Source organism: Oxyura jamaicensis, chromosome 3 (assembly GCF_011077185.1).
Source record: "Oxyura jamaicensis isolate SHBP4307 breed ruddy duck chromosome 3, BPBGC_Ojam_1.0, whole genome shotgun sequence".
Classification (NCBI taxonomy): domain Eukaryota; kingdom Metazoa; phylum Chordata; class Aves; order Anseriformes; family Anatidae; genus Oxyura; species Oxyura jamaicensis.
Genome location: NC_048895.1, coordinates 2,196,853 through 2,220,800, shown reverse-complemented (window position 1 = coordinate 2,220,800; position 23,948 = coordinate 2,196,853). Strand labels below are relative to the sequence as shown.

Sequence of the window (23,948 nt, the reverse complement as noted above, 5' to 3'; positions counted from 1 at the left end):
GAAAAATTGTGTCATCTTGTCTGTGGACCCAAGTTGTCCTGATTTTTTTCATTTAACAGCTACCCAGGGCAACTTCTGTGAGGGTCTGATGGCAGCACGTTAGTTCTCACTCCGTTCCCCACCACTCCAGCTCTTTCCTTGAGTACTGTCAGGCGCTTAAAAAAATAACTTCAGACCAATAGGAGTCTCTTTCCTCAAAAATGAAAAACGAGTATGGTCAATTTTTATTGTTACTAGAAAAACTGTATGAAGCTGCATCAGCTGTGCTGTTCAATTTCTTTTAAACCCTGTAGAACACAACAGGCAGCACACTTACTGGCTCTTACCTGTGGCTGTAACCCCCCAGTCCCACCCCCACAGCTGCTTCCCCATCTGACCTGGTCCATGCTGCATGGTCCTGCTGGTGGGCAGCTGCGTTCCGCTGCCTGGGGCCCTCCTGCTACCAGGCTTTTTGAAAAAGCAAAGACCATCTGCCAACATGTATTAGTTATAAATGCTATTTTAATAAAAAGCTACATGGAACTTGAAGTAGTTGGGTTGTTCTTTTAATGCGAATCACTGTTACAGTCAATGATGTAATGAAATGAAGCACAGCAGAGGCTGTCATTTGCTCAACTTTAAGTCTCTCAAAGACAAATGTAAATGATTTTTGTTTTGTTTAAAGACTTCGGATTTTAGAACTAAATTGGTCTCGTGATGGTTCTAGTTCTTATTTTGCAACTAAAGTTTTTTTCAACTTAGTTGCATTCACAGCAAACTTGAATCTAAGATACTGGTAAACTGCTCCAAAAGTACGTAAAATAAGATCACCCAGATGTCTTGGCTCCTGACTTCAAGCTGCATTAGCTGTTTCTCAGAAAATAAGGTGACCATAACAACACTTCTTTGGGAACTTAAATTTTATTATACTTTACAGCTGAAAAATAGTAATTTAATTTATTTGTAATATTCTAATGACAAGAACCAAGTTCCCTAATCCTAAAAAAAAAAAATAGAATTTATAACTCATTCAAAACTGTTGACATTCTTAAGTATTATTTTAACAGATATAAATATTTGCTTTTGCTCTATTAAGTGACAGGCCAGTAGTCCACACAATCCGTGTGCTGAGCTGATATTAAACTGCTTCGCTGCTGAGTACATTCCAGTGAAAATCAATGAGTTTCCAGCAGTCTGGAAAAGCTGTTTTCACTGTTTTGAGTGTAATTTCAAATATTTTATATAAAGTAGAGTTGCTTGTCTGAAAGTTCTATAAAACTAACTGTAACATATTTGAAAACAAATCCATTCAATTATTGGTTATATATTTTTTTAAATTGCTTATTGAGATCTGCAACGCGCTTCTTAACATTACCGCTTATTAATAACTTCTTCCTTTAGTTTTTCCGCAAGCACTTTCCTCTTCTGCAGTAACTTTTGCTTCTCTTCTGAAATTTCCTACAAACAAAATGGAAAAAAAAAAAAAAAAAGGGCAATAAACTGCCTGCTTTCCTGGTACGTACCATGACGTTTGCTGCTAACTGCTAACCAGGTCCCTCAGCCACAGCAGGCAGCTGGTGGACAACTTTTTCTAACAACGAGCAGCCAAGTAACTTCACTTCCAAACCTGATGCTGCAGACCAGGCCTTCAAATTGCTTGCAACCCAGAATGATTTACAAAGTTACTCCATTTACTGGGGAGTGGAGCCCAGGATGTGGAGGACTGGCTCTTTACATAAATCTGGTTGTTGTTGTTTTGGTTTTTTCCCCAGCACTGTTATACCAATCTTTTTGAAAGAGGGCTAACCTCATCTTTAACTGCTGCTGCTTAGTTGTTTTAGAAATTCCCCAATCGATAGTGCTTTGGGCACATTCTGAATGGAATAAAATGGACAGCAATTCTGAGACATACCTGAGGTAACAGAAAACCTCTCATTTTTAGCAGATGCCATGACTTTTTTTCTTTTTTAAGGTCTTCTACCAGTTTCCTTATTTATGTTGCAAGTTTTTAAGCATTTCTTTCCACCTATCATTTGTGGCAAACTCACTGTCATATTAACCCATAACAAGGACTATTATGGAAAATAACAATTAACAAAAGGTAGACATGTCTCTTTTTATGATGTCTTCTAATTGGCTTTAGCCTGTTGCATGATTCTGGTTTTATGGTTTATTTTTTCCTCGGTATAATTGACTTCTTGTTCCCATACTAGACTTTTCTATCACCCCTGTCATGCGAGGATTCTTGTGATTGATTTTAGCACTTCTCATAAGCTAAGGAAATTATTTGTCAGTGAATTGAGTTCAAGCTTCCTGCACGATCCAGAATACCTACGTCTTTTTCAATGTTGCCATACTTTATTTTGCATTTGCCTGAAAGACTAAAAATCAAAACAGGCCTTTAGGATGCCAGAGAAGAAAAACCCAGAAACACTCCGTGCTTCTGACATTCTCCCAGTTAGACAGAGCACTTACCAGGTTGTTCTGCTGACTTGCATAAAGCTCTTAATTTTTTTCTTTTCCAATATGCCCTATGGAAACTCCGTATAAACAGAATTTGATACACAAGAGCACCTGCTATTACCACAGGTGGTTCTTGCACTGCGAAGTTGCTGTTATTATCATAGATTTTACCTCCTTGCACTGTACTAATAGATACAAGCAGTCTTACGATCAGCAAATTTGTCCAGAAAAGTTTTAAGATCAGTCATTGTGAGAAACACTTGTCATTTTCCAGAAATTCAGTGCTGCAGAATGGAAGAAAGATGGTTTGGCAGTGAGAGGACAACCCACTGAAACACTAACAAGTACGCTGTGACTGAAATGAGTCAAACGCTGCTGCCTTTCACTTCTTCAGTTCCAACGCTTGGTCACATGTTAGAAGAAAGCCAGCAATGTAGTGGCTCATAAATTTAAAATAATCGAGAGGATTTGGCAATACAGAAGGAAAAAATACTAACAATCATTAAACTTTTAGCCTGTATGCTTCTGCAAAAGCAGTAATTGGAAAATACTTTGTCTCTACCCCCACCACTTGGTCCTTTTATGTTGCTACTGTATTCAGCAGCATGTACATCGTCACTGAAATTGTCTATTTGTTATGAAGTGGTTGGGATGATTAAAATACTTGAATCCTTCACCTCTTTAGGAGATGATTCCTCTTCTTTCTGGTCAGCGTTTGTTGGCGGTATCACATTATTTCTTGACTCCTTCTTTGTAGCCATCAGCATATCTCTCTTTTTCTTGAGGTAGTCCTCCCGTTGCCTCAGCTGCTGCTCTTCTGATAAATTCTGGATTTTTTGAAATACATTTTGAAATTAATTTTTGGTGTATATGTTACGTATTTGTGAAATAAAAGCATTTACACCATCTTGCCTCTAAAATTACTAGTTTCTTTTCAAAAGCCAAGCTGAAATTTCAAGCCACAGCGGTGTTCAAAGAAATCATCACAAGGGTAAAGGCTGAATGCTCAATTCTAGAATTCTAGTCTAACACAGGAATGGTGATCTGAACTTTATGAAAACTAAATTGCTGAATACCATACAACAGTGCTTGCATGCTGGTCAAAAATAAATTACAATAATAGAAAATATAAATGTAATACCACGTTCTCTCATTCTAGTTTACATTTGTGGGGGGTGGGAGGTGGTGTTGCTTGTCTTAAACTTACAAGTTCTTCTATCTTGGCTTTTTGTGCTGCATTTTCTGAACGCTTTTCAGATGTTCTCTTCTTAATATCTTCTTTGCCTTTGTTTGGCTGAGGTAAGCTTTCTGTTCCTTTCTGTAATGGGCGTACTGGTTTTAGGTCTTCCCTTGCAGATTTCCAGGATTCCTCTAAACAGCAATTTTACATGGGAAAAAAAATGCAAAAAATAATTAAAAAAATGTTTCTTCAAATATCCAGATCTCATCTGATGAAATGGAAAACTTAAGAAGGTGAGAAACACGATTTTTAATCATAAACTTACCTTCAAACAGCATATTAAGTATTGAATTGCACCGTAAAAAAAGGCTTTACATGAAAGTGAGTACCTCTAGTACTTCTATTGCAAGTAGTTATAAGTTATTGTTAAGTACTTGGAATGTAATTTCACATTCAGTGGACGGTTGATATCAAGACTGTGCTTCCACTTTGTGTTAGTACTGTGCAGAGCCAGTAATCAGCAGCCTATGAGGCGCACGTTAGCCAACGCCAAACATAAGTGTATTCTTCTAGCTTTCAGCTTCAGAGGAAGGAATTGGAAAATACCGTATTTAAGTGAACTTAAGGGGAGGAAGTGAACCTCAAGAGGAACAAAGCATTACACTGGCACCAGAACTGGAAGATTACCTGTTCGGGGTATACCACTCAGTATCTCATCTTCAAACCCAATCTTGCCTCTGCATGAGAATATAATGGGAACGTGCTTGATCCCTGACCCTGGCAGCACCCAGAGCCCCAGACGGGCTGGTCGGTGGGTGCCAGGGAAGAAGACAAATGCTATTAAATCCTGCACTGATTCCAGCTGTGCTTTTCAGATCTACAGGTACCAAGGACAGTTTTGCCTTGCAATTCCACAGAACTCCACTGTGTGTCTAAGATGGACGACATGATGATTTGTAAGGTTGTTGTCAAAGTCCTTCCAGTCACTGGACTGTAAAGCAGGGTGTTTTCACAACTTTATAAAGACTTCTCCTGAGCTGACCTACAACTATTCCTGAGTAAGGTAAGCTGCTGCTTCTACTATATTTTTATTAAAAGTGAGGAGGCTTTGCAGTGTTTGAAGCAGCCTGAAAGTAGAGATGCAAAAATACGAATAGTGCAGTGTGATTTCTAGTGTGTTCAGTCAGTTTGAGTCTCTCCATGATACCTGAATAGAGATGTGTAACTGAATGTAGATAATTATAATTCTAAGCGCTGCACTATGGATCTTTTCAGTAATGCTGAGAAATAACTTGTATTAGGAGTACGAATGGTTTCCTTGGCCTCTACCAGACCACAGTAACAGACAGCAAAGGCTAGCTCCACTGAAAGGCACGCAGAGTGAACACTGAACTGTTACTGGAGGTTTGTTGGGTTTTTGTTTGTTTCTTTAAAGTTAGCACACATCATGTATCTTTAGCTCTTCAATGTTGCTACTTTCTTTAGTACAGAAAACTACAAGTTATGTTTAACTGTGAAAAGGTAGGGGGGAAAGAAGAGGAAATGTTGTTTCAAGTACGGAAAATAGACTAGGACAGAAATGTAAAATAAAGGTCAAGTTGAAGAAATATGACCGCTAGAAGTCTAGATGCTCCAAAGAATGTCTTGTTGTGATGAATAGAAGTCCTCAGAGGTACTATGAAAGTTAAAATTGCTAAGAAAATATCCTCATGCCAGGACTGTCCTTAAAAAGCAGGGGAAAAAAATCCAAAGAACACACACTGCATGCCAAACACCTACCCCACAACCAACATTATGAGTAAGGAAAGCTACTTACCAGAAAGTAGTTCTTTGAAATGTGTTGTGTGTATGTACATTTACACTGTTGCTGTCCATATTGCAAGCACTCAAGCTGGAGATGTTTATGTCCTAGCAGTACCTGTAGGATGTGATCATAAGACCCTCAGTTTCATTTAACCCACAAAGCTGAAAAGATACTGAGAAGACAAGGGAAGGAGGATGGATAGCAAACGTACAAACAGACAACACCTCTCAAAGAATTACAGTTACTGGTACGTAACCTCTTTTCTCCTTTGAGAACTTGTCTATATGTACGTTTGTACTGTGGGTGACTAAGCAGCATTTGTTTGATGTGGGCGGTTACTTCAGAGTCTTCTGAAAACACAAGCACAGACGACCACTGTAGCCGATGCTGCATCCTTCTGCATCTGCATGACACATGCTGCTTGGTGCAAACCCAACTGCAGGCATCCAGAAAGGGAAGTGCTCTTCAGGAATGTTGGAAAGGCCACTGCCCTCTGAGGTGTTGCGTGCGAAACTCACCTTTCCTAGCACCTGGTAGTGCAAGGAGTTGGATGGTCACTATACGGGAGGAATGGTTTTGCAATACCTAAACTACTCATAAGGGGCTCGCCAAAGTCAAATTAGGAAAATTAAGGCAGCTGCCATTAGTTTCAAATTTATTACGCAGTGGAAAACTGTAAGGGATTCACAAACTGAAATCGTGGGTCTCAAGGTGATAGGGAAATAGCAAAATATAATGAAAAAGCTGCGTAGCTGAAGGAAAAGTAATATTTGCCTGAAGGAAAGGGTTGGGGGAGTCCTTCTTCCTGACTATGAAGACTGGTTCATGCAAGAGGCCATATTACCAAGGCAGCCAATACTCCCTAAGTATGGGATTCTTCCTCATACTCAGGTCAAGAGCGGTGAGCTGCTCTGTTCTGCAGACCCTGCAAGTGAGAACACAGAGCCAGGAGCTGAGAGGATCTTGGAGGGCAGTGAGGGTCAGGGACTAACCACAGTGAGAAGGGCAGAGAGGCACAAACTGTTAAAGTTGCTGCTGTGTCCTTTCCTGGAGTTGTATCTGGTACCAAGGGGAAGAGATTCAAGCAGAGGATATGATCCCGTTATCCAAGATGGTGCTTTAGTTGGAAACCCATGTTTTGGAGGTAGGTATTAACAGACTGGTCTGGTGGCCAGTCCTCAGTTCTGGTTGCGAAAAGGGTCTGGGAGAAGATTCACAGTGAATATTCTTGATTTTTGCCTTCACTTCCTAAAACCACTTTTTCACGGTTGTAGTGGAGGATAAGTTGTGGCAAACTTTCCTACTAGCTTATTTGGACAGGCGTGTTGTCCCACAGTTCCAGTTCTACGAGGCTGAAGAAGATTTTCAAAAAGCTGTTTGTAGACCTCCCTCTTCTTTGGCTTTTCAGGAGCACGGGAATGCTCAGCATCAGCTGAGCAGGCACGTGGACAGCAACGAAGAGCTGCGCTCACTGCAGAGAAGTCTTGACTCCCAGGCTCTAAGATATCCTGTCTCTCAAACACAGGATTAAGTCCTGCAGACAGACATAACTTAATGGTGCCATTGCAAGGTGGCACAGCTATGCAAAAATAAGAGGATTAAAAGCAAGCTGTGAGAAGAATGCAAGTATATCTGCAGGCCTTCTGCATATTTCCAAGGGTGGAAAGCAGAGAAGAAGAGTTTGAATAAATGTAATGAAACCTCACAAGAAGCCTAGAAAAGATAAAAAGGGAAAAAGGATATTTTGAAGGTAACACTTTTTTCATTTATATTTCCTAATGTGAAAGACACTAATTCCGTTTTAAAGAATCGAGGGTCCTACAACCACTCCATGTTTTAATAGCCATAACATGGATAGAAGAGAGCAAGTATGGCCCACAGGTACTACCAAGGCTAAAAGTATCCAGCTCAAGTGTCTGTGATATGAAAACTTAGTGTGAATGCATACAAAGACAAGTACTAGATGCAGGAAGAAAAAAAAAAAAAAACAATTGTGCACAGTATTTCCCAAAGTTGGAACTATATTCTTTGAAGTGACCTTAGACTATAAAGCTAGAAATTTTTCACTAACCTTAAGAGAGTAGATCCCACTGGGAGTATACCACCTGTTTTTGAAGATGGCCCGTGTATACGTAAATATTGCATACTCAGTATTGAGCTTTCCCAAAATATTACCTAATGAAATTTTTGGAGTTTCTTCAGAAGCATCAGCTCCCTCAGTAGACTCCTTAACTCTTAGAGTTTCTCTTGAATCTCCTGGAAAGCTGGTCACATCTGGTGATTTAAAGGTATGTGCCTTAAATTTAAAAAAGCAAACAAAACCAAGCGTTACACTTCCTAGCACTTCATTTCAGGCATTAAACTATCAATTCAAAGAAAACCTCGTCAAACAACTTATAATTAAAATTGTGTTGTTTACACCATTGTCAAAGTGAACAAAGCATACTTATTTTGCTTTATTGATAGGAGGGTTCATACTGGCTTATAGTCATAAATCAGTATTTTTAATTGCGGTTCACAACATTCTCTTATCAACAATCAAAATTCAGAATAGTAGATTTTTTTGATTTTTATTTCTAGAAAAATAGTTTATTTTCCATCTACAAAGAGATAATGTAGGGTGTGTTTGTTTTTTTTCCATACTTTCATGTGACTTTCAAACACACCACCAACCATAAGAACACAGCAGCTAGGAGGAGAACTAGGAGCATACACTGAGGTTACCACAGAAATGGAAATAATCAGCTGAATGGAAACAATGGGCTTGGATAATTTCTGACACTACTGTTTTACTTCCACACTTGTGTGAGAAATCTTGACAATGCAATCCACCTCTGAAAGCAGTAAGGCCAGCTGGGATTTACTCAGAAAATGTCCATGTTGTTCATCAACCCTCTAATTCCTGCTGGAACCCTCCATCTTGTCTGTCCAGGTGAACTGATGTACCGAGTGAATTCACATTAATTCTGCAGCCAGACTTCCTGCCAACGCCTACCAAGTAAGTTTCGCATTATCAAACTCTTAAGGTCTGGTCCTGTAACTGAACAGGAGTGGCAGAAGGCATCCTGAAGGGATCAATCGCGCTAAGGTAAATTTAAATAGCATTCTCCACATGCTCTTTGCTACAGTTTTCTTTGTACAAAAAGAAAGATAAAAAATTCCACCTCTGAGCAAATAATGCTGAAGTGCTAATAGTTAAGTTTTATCTTTATGAAATACGCAGTCGCATCTTCTAATAATTAAGTTTTTATTATTCTGCCTGCCAAACTAATTGGGAGTATTTCTTAAAAAAGAAATACTAAATGGAACTAGATGCTGCTAACTATCAGAATGCAGTTTATGAAGTATTACGGCTTCGTGCACACACTTCTATGTCAAGAAGAAACAGTTCAGTGACTAGGCTGAAAAAATGAATTAGGCACTACGATGCTACTGTAATCTGGCTTGTTTATCAAGAATATTGATATTCTTGGCTGGTCTATGAAGATGTGGGTAAGTCTGTATCTAGACAAAACATAAATTCTTAAAATGAGCCAAGGCTTGTAAGAAAGGCTTAGTAAGAAATGGGTGACTCATTTTCTGGAATGTATCATGGAAACATGTACATGGGAAACAGAGTTTTGTCACCACTTTTCTGAAGTGCCAGACAATGGGAGAGGTTAATTTGGTGGAATTACAGTGGCAAAACTATCATCTGCACCTATTATGGGTTTGAATTCAGGAGTGGATTTGAAATAAAATGTAGACCTCTGTAGTATCACAGAATCACAGAATCATCTAGGTTGGAAGAGACCTCTAAGATCACAGAGTCCAACCTAACACTAACAAGTCCTGCACTAAACCATATCACTAAGCTCTACATCTAAACGTCTTTAAAAAAGACCTCCAGGGATGGTGACTCAACCACCTCAGTAGTTACATTTGATCTCCAGCTAGCTTCCTGAAACAGACAGTTCTTTGCCTTTTCAAACTTACTAGGTTCAATTTCCTAATGACAGAACCAGAAAAGCAGTTCTGCTCCCTTTTGAAACAGCCTACAGTCCTATTTTTGTTTGTTTTCCTGGTGAAGGGAAGCTTTATTGCCACATTTCCACTGTAAAAACTATAGCCACTGTAGTTGTTGCAGCTTCCTCACAGCAACCTTGCTCAGATTTCAATTTGTTTCTCAGTTGCTTAACAACGGGCCCTTTAACCAGTCCCCACTTACATACAGTACCTTTCTACGTGGTTTACTCTGGTAGAGACTGGGTGATGGCCTAACTTGGAGGGGATTTCTAGTTCCTGGTAATTAGGTTCTGGCAGTGCTGTACTGACTTAATGAGTAACTATACTGTCTATGAAGTGAGCCTTGAAATTCCTGGGGGATTATGAATGCTGTAGTCGCTAAGAAGCTTATACTTTGAAATGTCTTTGATCTTGACAATATTGGTAATTCAGGTGTTCTCTAAATCTGGAAGGCTGATACCCATTGCCAGAATCTTGGATTTTGGATGCTGAGGAGCAAATATGCTTATGAGCTGCACCAAACAACTGATGGTTAGTTGTATTATATAGAGCACTAACATCAATGATACCATCAAGAAAAACCTAAACAACAGAACAAACATTTCATAAAGACCTTCCTGATAGTTTTATTTGCTGAGGGTGGTACATACTGCCTTGAAGTTACACAGTTAATGCCTGGGACAAGAATATTAAAGTATTTCTTAATCATCAACATAAACCACCTAGAAGGATAGGATACTCACTTCCTCTGTCCTTTTCCTTTCTTGCTCCATGTCATATTCTTCCTTAGATTTTCTGTGACATAAAATGCAAGTAAATACACAAGAATTCTTAAGTATTAATGACTTCTGTGTAAATGTAGCACTGCTTAAATACTTGAGGAATATTAGAACAATTGCAGGACAATGTGAATTTATTAAAGCGTCCAAAATACTTTCATGACTTAAATGAAAATGTGCTCTTGAAAGAATTATGATAAACACACAGATCTCAGTCCTCAGTCTGTCCTTCCCTGTGCAAAAATAATTGTGTATAAATTTCCAGGGCTTATCTATCCATCCCTTGTTACATTTGCTAAAGGAAGGGAATTATTTCCAGAACACGGAGGAAAAATATAATTCAATATATGGGGAATGGGTTAATTTGCTATTATTTATTTATAATTGTGTGTGTGTGAGAACTAGGAGTGGAAGAGAATCTGTAGAAGTTGTATTGGTCCTCATCTTAGATCACAGCAAGAGACACTGAAGACAACTAAGGAGGAAGCTTTAGAAAGGAGTAAGAACTACTGCAAAGGCAGAATTTGCCCTTCCAAGGCTTTAATGGATATAGAGCAGAGCATGTAATTCTTGCAGTGCTAAGGAGTAATAAAGCCGCTTTAAGCAGACCTACAGTGTTGATCCTGTCTCTCTAGACCTGTGTTTAGGATGTTCCCAGAACAGTTTATAGTTAGTGTTGCTCCCATTGTCCAGAGTCATTGGATACAATTCTAGCTCAGGATTTGCCGGCTTTTAGAGTTGCATATCATTCCATGCATCACCAAGACAGTTCATTATGGCAGAGTGGTAATCCATATGTTTTTAATATCCCTGATCACACTCACTGTCAAGTACCATTTGTTTTTCCTCTCAGATAGGATTTTGACAAAAACATTCATGTAACCTGGAAGCTGAAGGTAGGTTCCTGGAAAAGGCTGGAAGAATTTGGTCCCATATACTTTCATTTTAACATATGATGGAAAGTAGGATTGATTCTTTTGTTTGTTTTTTACCTTAAAACCTCCCTGAGTATTTTCATTTCTTCTTGTTCAATTTCACTGAATACATCAGAACCCTCGGTCAAACAGTCAGGCAATACACCTACCAAAAGCAAATAACAAGATGTACGCATTACTCCAAAGAAAGCTGTTTTGTGCTCTATTTGGCATCAGTCTTAAACCAAAGATGAGAAAGAAACCTTTTTTTTTTTTTTTTTTGGCAGAGGAAAGAAAAGATACACCTAATTCTTCCTTGCTATAAGCTGTTTACAAAAAGATTCTAGATCCTCAGCATCAAGTTGCTAGTAGCAAAAAGGCAAAGCTTTCTGAGTCACAAAAGCTTTGATATCTACGCATAAATAAAGCATAAACCATACTCCGCGTTGGCTCTAACATGGTGTTTCCTATAGACTGCAAATCAACCATTGCTTACTAAACCATTTTCAAATGTAGGTGCTATATCAAACTTGACATTTAAAAAAATATTCTCTGGAAAAACAAAACATACGCAGTAGGAAGACAAAACTAAATCGTAAAATTGAAGACAGAAGAAAAGAGCGAGTAGATGAAAATCCTTTCGGAAACATCAACAGAACAGTAGAGTGAGGGATAAGTGCCTTTAAAGAAGATAAAATAATTGAACTGTGAGAATGATGAAGGCCCTAACTTTCTAAAGAAAATAAGCACAAACTACAAAGATGAAGAGAAGTGAAACCCTGTATTTACCACTTCTTACCATTTCTTTCTTTCATGATTCTAATGGCTTGCAATTGCATTTCAATATTTTTTTGTACCATCATTTTTTTAAATAGTCTGAAATCTTCTGCTGCCAGCACTGTTTGCAAAATCGCCTGTGGGAGGGAAGATTTGCACAAACTAATTAAACTACAGAAATCATAACCATCCCAGTTTGCTTGAAATTATATTAAGATTTAAATTCTGTGGAGCATGTTTTTAATAACTGTATTTCCTTCTCCTATCTGACTGCTTTTACCAGCTGTACAAGTTGAGCTAATAGGCAAGAAAGGAATTTGAGGGTTTATGTCCTTGGATCATCACGGCTACAATAATATTATCACAAGACCTGGAGGGTTTCCCAGCAGAAGTTTACAACTACAATTTGTTTGACTTCCTGAAGAAATCCGTAAGCTTGTGTGAGGTATGTGTGCTTTGAAGAATCTTGTTGCACATCGAGGAGGAGATATGTCAACAAAGCACAATTTACACAGGCAGCAGAAACTCCTACTTCTCTGCCTCATATACCTGAGACAATTCTGAAAGATGCCTTTGAGCAAGTACTACAGAATCATGCCTTTTCTCCTCAAGGCCAATTTTTGCCTTTAGAAAATCAGAGGAAAACATCTTTACCTTTACCGAATATATCTTTTTTTAATCTTCAAATTTGTCTACTGCTGCAAATGAACTGAAGACTAATGTGAAGCTGATAAACATGCAAATAAAGGTGTCAGACATACCTTTAAGTTGATGTGTTTGATTTCAAAAATACAAAGCATGGAAGAAATCTCAAAAGGTTTCCGACCCCACACAAGTGTCTGTTTTTATTTTAAAGATGCACATTTTGCTGACCAAAGTTCATAACATAAGCAGATATGTTGATGGTTGGAACAGATGATCTTGGACGTCTTTTCCAACCTTAATGATTCTATGATTAGATTTTAGAAAATTCAAGCTTTAACACACACACAAAAACTTTTTAAACATCTCTGCCCTGCTATATTAGTTAAAATACAAAACTAAAAATTACATCTATACATTCTGTAACAAAGGAAAATATACCTGTGAAGTATGTGTCTTTGCAAGAGGAGATGAAAAAGCTTCTTGAAATTTCTCTTCAGTAATGCCAACTTCTTTAAGGTAACCTTCTAATAATTTTTCAACCTATAAGAAAATACAAGTCTGACTTTCTAAGAGACTTTTCCCTAACAACCTTTTTGTTGTTGTTGTTGTTTGTAATTGTACATTCTTTTCTGCTGCCATTGTACTTTTTAAATTCACAGGAAAATGGATGCAATACTTCAGGACTGATTTGCTTTGATAACCTGTTTTTAATTAACGGGTATTTTTGTTGCTGAATTCAGTTACTACTTAAATTAACCTCTGCAATTTCCAGGAATCTCACCTCTCTGCCTTTTTCCCCAGACGCTTGGCCAGTATTCCTCATCACTTTTTCCTTTGTAAATATATATATATATATTATTTCCAGTCTGCGTGCACAATAGTTTTCAGGGTCACAGCAAAAATGAATGTTGGCCTATATCCAAGTGCTACTTTCAACACCAAATATGACTAAGTTTTGTTACAGGGAAATATTTTAGAAAACTGTGCATTGATCTATAGGTTTTCCAAGCACGCTTCAAAAATATTCTGCAGTTTTTTGGAAACAATATTTGAAACAACTCAAAAGATTTACCAGACTCATTAGAGAACAAAATACAACTTACACGTTTTCTGCCATTGTGCTCTTTCTCATTTTAACTTTCCAAAAAATATAAAGCCTATCAAGCTTATGAATACAGTATTTTATCTAGCAGATATACTGATGTTAATGAAAAATAAGTAACTGCATAAGAGGGATGAATTTCCTTTTCTGTGTATCTGGTGTTTAAGCATAAAAACGTGTATGACAGCTATGGCTCAAGAATATCTAAACATTTATGGCAAGCAACAGTAGAAAATTCTAAATAACAAAGATAATAAAGTAGCATTAAGATGAATTTCCAAGTGTAACATTGTAAATTATTTCTTAGTAATCTACCACAAATAGTGAATAATGCTCACCAAAGCTTGGTACTCCTGATAAATTTCTGTATAAGACAACTTGCTTTCTTCTTCATCATCAAAAACTTAAAAACAAACATTTTTGAGTTAGTGTTTTAAGTACTAGCACATTAATTTGTGGCATGTATTTCATTTTTCACTTTCTCTAAGAGACCTTTACAAGTTAATGTATTTAATCATGGGACAATCTGGGACATGATCAATAATATTTTCTCCACACATTCAAGCTAACCATGTACTTTTGTTATCTTATTGTAATTAACTTTTGCAATTTAATACCAGTAAAACACATCTTCATAATAGAAGCAGATTTCTAAGCAAGCTGAGAATTCAGCAGACAGGTACATTAAAAAGTAAAATTTAATATGTGAACTTGGATAAAGTTCTAATATGGCAAACGACACATGAATTGGGATGTTTTTCTCTACATACATTTAAATGAAGGCTGTGTGGAAACCTAGGGTTTTTTGGAAACATTTACATGTTTATCACGTCAGCAGTGAGCAGAGGTAATGTAAAACCTAGCAATTAAAGCAGAGGCTTAGAAGTAAGACATCCCCAATACCCGTCAAGATTAGCCACTGTATGTTGGACAAGTCCCTTCTCATTTGCATGCTTTGAAGTCATTTGCAGAATAGGAGTTCTGCCTAACAAATTGGACAGTGGGTGTGATTTTTTTTGATATATGACATCTCCGATGGAGATGGTGTTCATGTGCACGGAATTAGTCCAACGGTCACATGGCTTCAGAGTGGCCTTTTAGAAAGCATTTTCCAGCTGTGACAATGCTGAGACAACATCACTGAACCTTGATGTGATGCAAGATGGCTGTTCCTACAATAGAAAACACCTGCATCAATTTGTAACAACCAACAGCAATGCAAGCATAGAAATCCCATCAAGCAATTCAGGCCCTCTAAGTAACCAAGGGAAACCTTCTTTTTAAGTGACATCATTTGGAAAAGCAACATTTGCTTTTCTGTCTTTTCTGCATAAGGGAAAGCTTTTTCTAATGAAAGGATTTTTTTAAAGACTTTAAAAGTATATAGCAATATATTCAAATGGTAGAAAATGCTCATTCCACAAAAGAAAAAAAAAAAAAAAAAAAGTACTATAAATCTTAACTGAAAAAAGAATAATCAGCTTCTGTGGTGGCCACTATATTACTAAATCCAAGAGGGTGAAGCTGCTTAACTGCCTCTATTGTTTTCTACATCTCCTTCCCTCTGGGGGACCTCTGTTAGAGCTCTTGCAGGCCCCAACCTTTGTCTTGGTGACTGTTCCCTTCTACCTCCTCCTGGAGCCCCCAAAGAGGGCTGACAAAGGGATCTCACTGTTCCTGCCCATGTCAACGGGATTGCCTCCAAGTCCTTCCTCCTCCTGCTCGCACAGCTTTGGGATGACACGGAAAGCAGAGCGGAAAGCTTGCACAAACCGCTCTCTGTTCTCAGGGTCTGAACAAAAAGAGTGAAGCTAAATGCCAAACAAAGCAAGCTGCAGTCAGCATCGCCTGATTTAAGTGGCATTAAGGAGTTCTGTATCTGAATGGGGATCCTGGGTTTTCTCACATTAGGACTCCTACATCACATAGTGATTGTTTTTCCTTCAGGTTTTGGCTCAGTCTTCGGTCACCTGAACAAAGACCTGAAGAACCCACTGCTTCACAATAAGCCAGGGGACCCCACGATATCCTTAGAGTCAAACTCATCATTTTCCTGTTTAAGTTGAAAACTATCGTTAGGACCCCTCAAACAGGATGAAAATTAAGTCGAGTTTGAGCCAGTGACTACTCTGAACCCACAGACAAGAGACGGTAAGCAACCCCAGGAGGGCTGTTTGGCCTCCACCCCCAGTCCCACCACCAAGCAACCAGCGAGGAGGCTGTCCCGTGAGGTACGGCAGTCACAGGCAACGATACCTGCTCATTCTTTTTGTACTCTCTTTTACCCTTCAGTGCTCAAAACTGTTGTCAATCTCATCTGTCTACAAAGCGGTATTTCAATTTATATCAGAATACTTGAACCAAAGAGACCCTTCCCTTTAAGGCATACCCACAGTTTTAACTTCATTTTGCAGCCACAAATATGGAATATATGAAGCTAAAAGAAATCAGTCAAGTCCACAGAAAGAGGGAGAGACACAAAGAGAGAAAATATCAACAGATACAAGAACAGTAGGATTTATAAGCTGAAGTATGAGGACTCCTGTAAGTGCAAGTACTTGACTCCTGATTACAGTTCCAAAATCTGTACCTATTACCAAAACTCAAACTCTAGCTTTGAGGAATCAGAAATTACCGTCAGTTAATCAAAATTATCCTAATTTGCTTGTTCATTCCAAAGGCTTTAAATGTTTTGAGAATTAATTATGTCCTGACAAAACACCTCAGGAACAGCAATGGAAATACCACAGCATATTTATTGAAAGGAAAAGCAAACAGCACAGATAACTGCAACTAAAATTTCCAACTTCTTTAACTGTGCTCCTTAGCAACCCTAATATTGCAGCAACACTTCTTTAGCCTTTTCTTTTCTCTCAATAGCTGCTGAGAGTTGTCCAACAAAACTCTGTAGCACAAATGATACCTTGGAAGACCACCTGCGATAAGTGATGCCACTATTTTGCTGCTCTAATTTCTCCCACAGAAATGAACTGGCAGGAGGCCATTATATAAGCCTGCCTCACACTACGTGGAAATTTACAGAGGTTCCATAAATCTTCTTACTGCCAGTAAATTCCACTCAGCCTTCTAAGGAGAGATCATTGCTGCAGAGAGGGATAATGAGCTCCCCTGATTCCTAAAACGAGAGAGAGGCAGCCCTACGCAGCCCCTTTCCATGGCGATCAAAATGCCCGAAGGACAAAAAGTTTAGGCAGACTTCCCCTGACAGAACTTCTAGCCTAGGTTTCCCTCTCACTTCCTAGCTGCAGAGTAGTAACTTTACCTGTCTTGTTTAACAGTATAACAGGAAAGGTGTGAGTAGTCACAGTGATCGTGCCTCAAAGATTGGAAAGGGTGAGAACAATTCAGGGTCAGTGAGAAGAACCTTGCTTGGAAGCTGTGATCTGAATGAGAGGCGTGTTTGTTTCACTCTGAACATGAAGTACAAATCCGTAACAGACCTCAGCAGCAAGAGCACAGCCAAGGACCTGGGCTGCCCCGCAGAGGCTGACCACTGCAGATGGACGGGAGAAATGCGAGCAGGTAGAGCACATGAATGGTAAGAACTGTCTGTACCGTGAGCTTTGTGTTAGGAACTCCCTCGAAAGAAAATGTATTTGAAAGCCTCTGTGTCATACCTCAGTATTTTAAAGTTAAAACTACTGACAAGGTCAGAAATCAATCTCCTCAAATGAAATTTCACTTCTATTTCACTTTAAATAATTCAGGAGAGATGACCGGTGCAAGTTTTTTGTTCTATGACATATCTTCATCATCGCTATGGATTTTCCACGCACACACTGAAATTTCTTACTCAACTGAAAATTCCATTGGGGAAAAAAAAAAAAAAGTGATGATTTCAGGACATGTCCAGCCCTCCTAATTTCACTTGAAATGTTTAGGTTTTGGACACAGCATTACAGTATAACTTGGAGGGGAAAAATCACATACTAGGCATTAATCAACATGTACTGTTACCCGAGCTGTCTCCATCGAGACTGTTAACAACTTGCTCAATTTCTGGTCACTTAAAGCAACTGGAAAGATATTTTTTCTTGCTATCGCCTTTTTGCTTAAAAATGCTTCCCTCTTAGGGTGAAACGTGCCTTGTTTAAGAACGGTTAGGCCAGCAGTTTAAGAACGGGCCTTCCCAGGGCCGAGCCTTCCATGCCGTACATTTAAGGGATGCCCCCCTCTCTCCCCTCCCTCTTCTCCCCTCGCAGCCAGGCCCTGCGGTCCTCCCCGTGCTCCCGGGCAGCTGCCGCCTGCCTTGGCCCCTTGCCGGGGCCGGCATCCCCGCCGAGCCGCCGCCCCGCCGCTCACCCTCGCATTTCTGCTCCATGAACTCCAGCACGGGCACGGCCCAGGCGGGCCCCCGCAGGAAGCCGGCGATGGTGTCCACCACCCAGTCCACCTCGCCCTCCTCCTCCTCCGCCGCCATGGCCGGCCCGGCCCGGCCCCGAGCGCCCTCCCGCCGCTGCGGCCGCCGAGGGAGGAGCCGGGGCTGCGGGCGGCGGCCTGGGGGGGCTGTGGGGGCCTCCGAGGGCCGGGGCCAGGGCCGCGGCCGCCCTGCCCCGGCTGCGCCGAGCCCGTAGCGGGGTTGCTGCCCAGCCGGGGCCCCGGAACAGGCCGGGGGCTGCCAGCGGGAATGGGCCGGCCTCGGCGCACCTCCGAGCCTCGGTAAACGCCCCACGGCGCAGGAATTAGGAGATCGTTTACGAAGCGCTGTGTAAGAAGGTTTACATTAAAACTCAGCGGCTTGGGTATTCTTTCTTAGCGCTGGTGTTCGTGGGTACGTTCCTTTTTTACGCTAAAATTCATGTAAGTTCTGTCATTGTCCTCACCTGTGCCACGGATGAAAGGCTGACAAGTTTTCTTAATGCTGAAATTTATTCCCCTCCTAATGTTGGGTAGCTGCTTCCTTTACCTCTTGTGTGTCACTGGTAAGCATATTTAAAAAAAAAAAATCTTAAATGTATTTGTTATTTTTTGTTTGATAGCTGTTTTTTATCAAAGTGAGGAATGAGTACTGTCATTATTCCACTTGCCTTGGGCTCTATTTTGTTTTTGCTTAACAACATCTCTTGTAGGCATTAAGGAGATTTTACCTACGCAAAGATACAGTGCTGCATGTACACTACCTTATTTTCATCTCAAAGATAGATACCAATTCCATGCTGTCATCGCTATGGAGACATACCTGATAGGGCGTGCTTTATTTCATTATTTTAACAGGACACCGCACTGGAAAGCCTTAATTTTTCCTTTTGCTTATCACTTTAATTCACCTTACCCACCAGTGCTTCCATTTCTTTCTACAGCTTTTGTGGCCTGAGACCACCTGTAGTAAAAAGATGTTACTCGCCTACTGTGGAATAGCTACTTCAGATTTAATTGTTCACATAATTTAATTACTAATGCAGGCTTACACAACTGTCAAGTTTATTCATCTCTTGCATATGTATTCCACTATGAATGACTGTAGAGGATGTTACCTCAGATTATATGAGCTCTGTTTACACAGGCAGAAAACAATGTTTCTATCTTGCTTAGTTTTATACAATCTCCTCTGTTTTCTCTAAAGCCCTTTTCAATGCTGTCTTGCAATGCTGAACAATTAATGGCTCTGGAAATTAAGTTGCTTTGTGAGCAGCATTTTGCACCTGGAGTCTCCCCACCACGGTAATCCCTTCCCTTAGCATTCCCCTCAAGGCAATGACTAAGGCATCCCTTCCAGCTGGCTGCACAGATGTCAGACGTGTCAGGTAACCAGGAGGACATGTCATGGCATCCCCGCACTGCTCCTGGCACCCCTGCAGTCCTCACACGTCCTTCTCACCACCCACCTGGGCACCAGCAAATCCCTACTGATGGCAACTTTGCAAGACAGAAGCAATGAAGACCCAAGATGAAATGACTGGAAAACTTTAGAAGGCGATAGGGTAGGGCTCAGACCATAAAAAGCCTGTAGTTTTATGTATTTCTCGTCCTTTGAATGATGTAGGTTTGTTTTTTTTTTTTTAAAAAAAAAAAAAGTAACAGAAACATATGCTTGGAAACTAAACAGCATCTAACATTCAGATGTAGCTTCACAAAAAAACATAGTATGCATTTCGAGACATGGGGTGATTTTTCCATTGTACCAGAGAGCTCACAAAGAGTCTCATTTAGCACAATTAACTTGAAATCTTACAAGTCCCATAATTTCTCCAAAAGCTACCACTACTGAGACGAATTGTAGTAAAGATGTCATCATGCAAAACAAACGCTGTGTGCATCACACAGCACTGCACGTATCCGTGCACAGGGCTGTATTATATGACATGCCAAAAATGCCTTCTCTTGCTTCTGCTAACAGGACACTTGTCTCTGTTGAGGTCTCTCATATTTCTAATGCACAGCACTGATACTGAGAAAAATCTCTTCATTCTTTCAGCATGGGTAACCTTTTTCACTTTTCTGTTGCATAAAATTTAAAGTATTTCTGAATATTGCTAGAGTAATGAACACGGGGGAATTCTGTCCACTATAATCAAAATCATTTTCTCACTTCATATGAAACTGCCAAATATTATTATATTCTGCTCTCAGATGTCGGGGGAACACTTTAGTTAGCACTTTGTCTTCTTTGTTGTTAATAACACAAAAGGTAGAGCAGGAAATGCTCTCCTGTCTGCCTCACAAAAGAGCAATTATTGCTTAATTTTCTGTCCTCTCAGTACGTGTTACTTTGTAAGACGTTTTGACATAGTCTCAGGTCATTGCTTTATATATATACTGACAAGCAAATTTGTCTCTGCATACCACTGAATTCTTTATGTCAGTACCCAATTCTTTTCGCCTCCAGTAGGCTCCACTCATATGCATAATGCAGCAAATCACAAAAAGCCTAACGTATCTTTTTTCAGTTTCTTTTATGAAAGAATTTTTGCACTAATAGCTACATTTGCCCCCCCCCCCAATTATTGGGAAAAATATGTTACAGTATCATTTATATTACATTATTCATAGCTTCTTAAAGTTACTTCTTATCCTAATGTGTTAAATATACTATTAAGCTTGTCAACAATTATTTTGTGTGCCCTTACAACAGAAATATTAAGCAGTTACAGTCAAAATATAGCCCTTCATATAAATATAGTCTGTCAATCCACAATCATTTTACTGGACTGCATCTGATTAGCATAACTGAATCCTGCATTAAGTGACTACGCTGAACTTTCTTTTATTTTTTATTAAAAAAAAAAAAAAAGTAGCAGCACTACTTGTAACTGAGAGATATTTTTCACTGGAAGAAAAATGGTCTTAAAAAAGCACATAAGATCAAGAGGAAATCAGTTAACAGTTCTGACTTAATCTTGATGTACCTCTTGCTGTCTGTCTCTTTGTCTGCATTTAAACATAAAGCACAATAACAAGGAAGTTCAAAGTTCCAAAATCATGGGAATATCTGGCTTCTTACTGTTGAATGCCATTGCTCATCAGTTACTGCACTTATAAATTGGTTTATCTTTCTTTGGGGAAAAAAAAAAAAAAAAAAAAATCAATCCCCCTTCTTTTATCAGTCATAATTTCACAGTATTTGTTCTGTGCTATTGGATATATTGAGATCCTAAGGATATTTACAGGATAGGCAGCCCAGATATTATCTGTGCTAGTTTCGGTAAATAAGAAAGTTATATGTATATGCATACACATAACACAATAAATTTATTGCTGATAGTCAAAATTAATGAATTTGAAAAATAAAAGAGACAAAAAGTGAGGCAGATGAGCTCCTTAATATTCCAAAACAAAGATATTTTTTATTCACTGTGCCTAACTTTTTTAATGTCTGAGCACTTTTGAAAATGTTGACAAAGATGCAATACCCAGATTTAGTTAAACAGTACTATTGTAATTCTTTTGCTCTGGCTTTATTTATTCTGCTCACCTAATTTGAATTATCTAAAAAATAATCTTACAACTGTAACAGCTATAAATATTTCCATCTTAACATATCTGATGTGAGTTTTCCTATTTGTTTTTATAAATTTCTGTTTTGGAGGTGTTTGGTTTTTTTTTTAGAAAATAATTGCATCTCTGAAAGGAAATTTCAGTGTTGTTTTACAAATCTGACCAAAAAGAGAACTCCGACCTGAAGCTATCTTCTGGAAAGGTGTGTTGCAAATCCCTTTTTCTTCATGGAAACTATGGGCGTGTAGGGCTCCAGCAGACCATGAGAAGCTGTAATGCACTCCTCTCTTTCTGCTAAGTTAAGGTAGATTTAGACTCTCCTTGACATGTTTTCATCTAACTTATTCTTCAAAGCTTCTAATAAAGAGTCAATCTTTTCCACATTTTCTTACTAGATGCACAAATACAGCATTACTAGATTTGATGGAAAAGCTATGGTAACAGTGTAATTGTATATTTAATAAGGTGGGAGGAAAGCTACACTTCATACTTTTTATTACTTTATATACATTTAAAATATATAAAATACTGTGACATTCTCCTGTGTTACTTTTTAAATTTCTACACAGAACCTCAAGTTCAAATGGTGACTTCTTCAGGCCTCTGTATTTGTGCAGTTCAAAAATGTTTAAGCTGTCATTTTTACTGCAGTGGAACATGAGCAGGTCTGCACGTTTATTCACAGGGCTACATCATGGGAAGATGGGCAGAGCTTATGGCAGCAGTGAGGTAGCTCTCCTCAGCATTAGCTTGTAAGGCTTGCGCCGGGTGACTGCATGCTTGCTTGCTCAGGTTCCATGCTTACGTGTGTGTACTTTGTCTTCATCTTCTACCTGACCTCTCCAGAGAAAAGTAGCCTGCAGTCAGTAGCCAGAGGATTAAAGACTAGCATGTATCTTTTGTCTGGGACCTCCGTCAGGGTCCGTTTCTTCACTACCCGGCTGCAGAGTATTTACTATATGAAGAAAGCAAGCATGGGAGACTGCTTTATGGCAGCAAGACTGCTCTTCCCAAAGAATCCATGTTTATATAAAGCAGTGAAAGAATCTATCAAGTACTATATTCTCACATGTATTTTGATTAACTGGGCAAAAATTATGGTCAGAGCTAAAGTTTATATTTTTTTTTCTCCTAAATTTTTCACAAGGAAGAAATGCAGTATGTTCTAGCAGATGTGAAGGGGTTTTATGTACACTATGTAACATGCATTTAGGGAAATGCTTCATACTCAGCAGTCCTTACATAAAATGTTTAATTAAGCTGTTTACCAATATCAGTAAGTTTGTACAACAGAGTCTGCCTCTGGCACCTCATGTAATGTGAATATTCTCATTTTTTCCTAGTAATATTATTCAGTCTAACGGGCAGACTTAAATGTGACTTTTGAATAAAAGGCAAAAATTTTAAATTCTAATCAGTTTGGTTTTTTGTTTGTTTTTAATTTATTGATGATTTTTTGGGTCAAATATTGTACAGTTTAGTGACTTCACTGTACTTTTGTAAAAGATTAAATAGAAATGAAATTGGTTCTAAGGAAAGCAAATGCACTGAAGAAGTACATGAAGTCAAACAAGGAATCATTTGAGTTATCTTCATTTCTTCCCCCCTTAGGGATACTGAACCCCTACAGGAGCTTACAAAGATCTTCCTATTTAGGCTATTGCCTTTTGTTTTATAAAGCTTGTCTTTTCTCTTGTGACTTGAATGCTATGTGCAAATGTAAGGCTGACTCACTAGAGTTCATCTTGTAAAAGCCGGGCAGGAACAGATTTGGGAATGTCACCGTCCAACGACTCTTTCCTTTTTGCCCCAAGGCAGAGCAAGCCATCATGAGACTCCTGCTGCATGTACATTTCTCCTGTGATGCTGGCTTACCCACAACTTGCCTTTGTTGGGATGCTGAACGGGAAACCCAAACTGTTTTCCACCATTAGCATGAGGTCTGGATGGCACCTTAGCTCCTTCTATTGAATTTGTGTATGAGTCCAAAAGAAGGGTTTAATAGAGACACATAAACGTTTCTAACATTGCCCATGTTCTCTTTTATCCTGTCTTATTTTTCAACTCTCTTCTCCAATAAAAATGTCAGAAATGACAAATGAATATTTTCACTAAAAATTAATGAACTTAGTTTATTAAATAAGAAACTACCTGGCTCTGCTGACTCAACCTCTATTTGTAAGAGCCACTAGAATTCATATTTTAAGCTTTTTATGTAATGATAATGCTTCTTAGCATATCTAATGTTAAAAGCATGAAGTCTAACACCTAGTGCTTTTACCTTATAATCTGTGGAAATAAAAGATTCTAGAATGTACAAGACTACGCACTTATTTCCTTTTAA

General features: G+C 38.9%; 1 protein-coding gene and 1 long non-coding RNA gene across 2 annotated transcripts; both read right to left on the bottom strand.

Moving 5' to 3' along the window:
* Positions 1–485: 485 nt before the first annotated feature.
* On the bottom strand, positions 486–18,151 carry CFAP36 (cilia and flagella associated protein 36). Its single transcript, XM_035321227.1, has 10 exons — positions 17,972–18,151; positions 13,987–14,051; positions 12,985–13,086; positions 11,924–12,038; positions 11,203–11,290; positions 10,175–10,226; positions 7,602–7,722; positions 3,650–3,813; positions 3,120–3,269; positions 486–1,437 (listed from the first exon to the last, which is right to left on the bottom strand). The coding sequence occupies exons 1-10, from the start codon at positions 18,087–18,089 to the stop codon at positions 1,351–1,353; spliced, it is 1,062 nt and encodes a 353-aa protein (XP_035177118.1). The 5' UTR covers positions 18,090–18,151; the 3' UTR covers positions 486–1,350.
* Positions 2,160–3,112, bottom strand: LOC118163996. Its single transcript, XR_004749285.1, has 2 exons — positions 2,614–3,112; positions 2,160–2,574 (listed from the first exon to the last, which is right to left on the bottom strand). It is a non-coding gene; the product is annotated as an uncharacterized LOC118163996 (long non-coding RNA).
* Positions 18,152–23,948: the final 5,797 nt, after the last annotated feature.

Excerpts from the sequence above, each read along its gene's own strand:
- CFAP36 (XM_035321227.1), bottom strand. The coding sequence starts at position 18,089 with ATGGCGGCGGAGGAGGAGGAGGGCGAGGTGGACTGGGTGGTGGACACC. Across the intron at positions 12,039-12,984 it reads CAAAGACACATACTTCACAG|GCGATTTTGCAAACAGTGCT; the intron begins GTATATTTTCCT and ends TCCCTCCCACAG. Across the intron at positions 3,814-7,601 it reads AACTCCAAAAATTTCATTAG|AGGAATCCTGGAAATCTGCA; the intron begins GTAATATTTTGG and ends ATTGCTGTTTAG.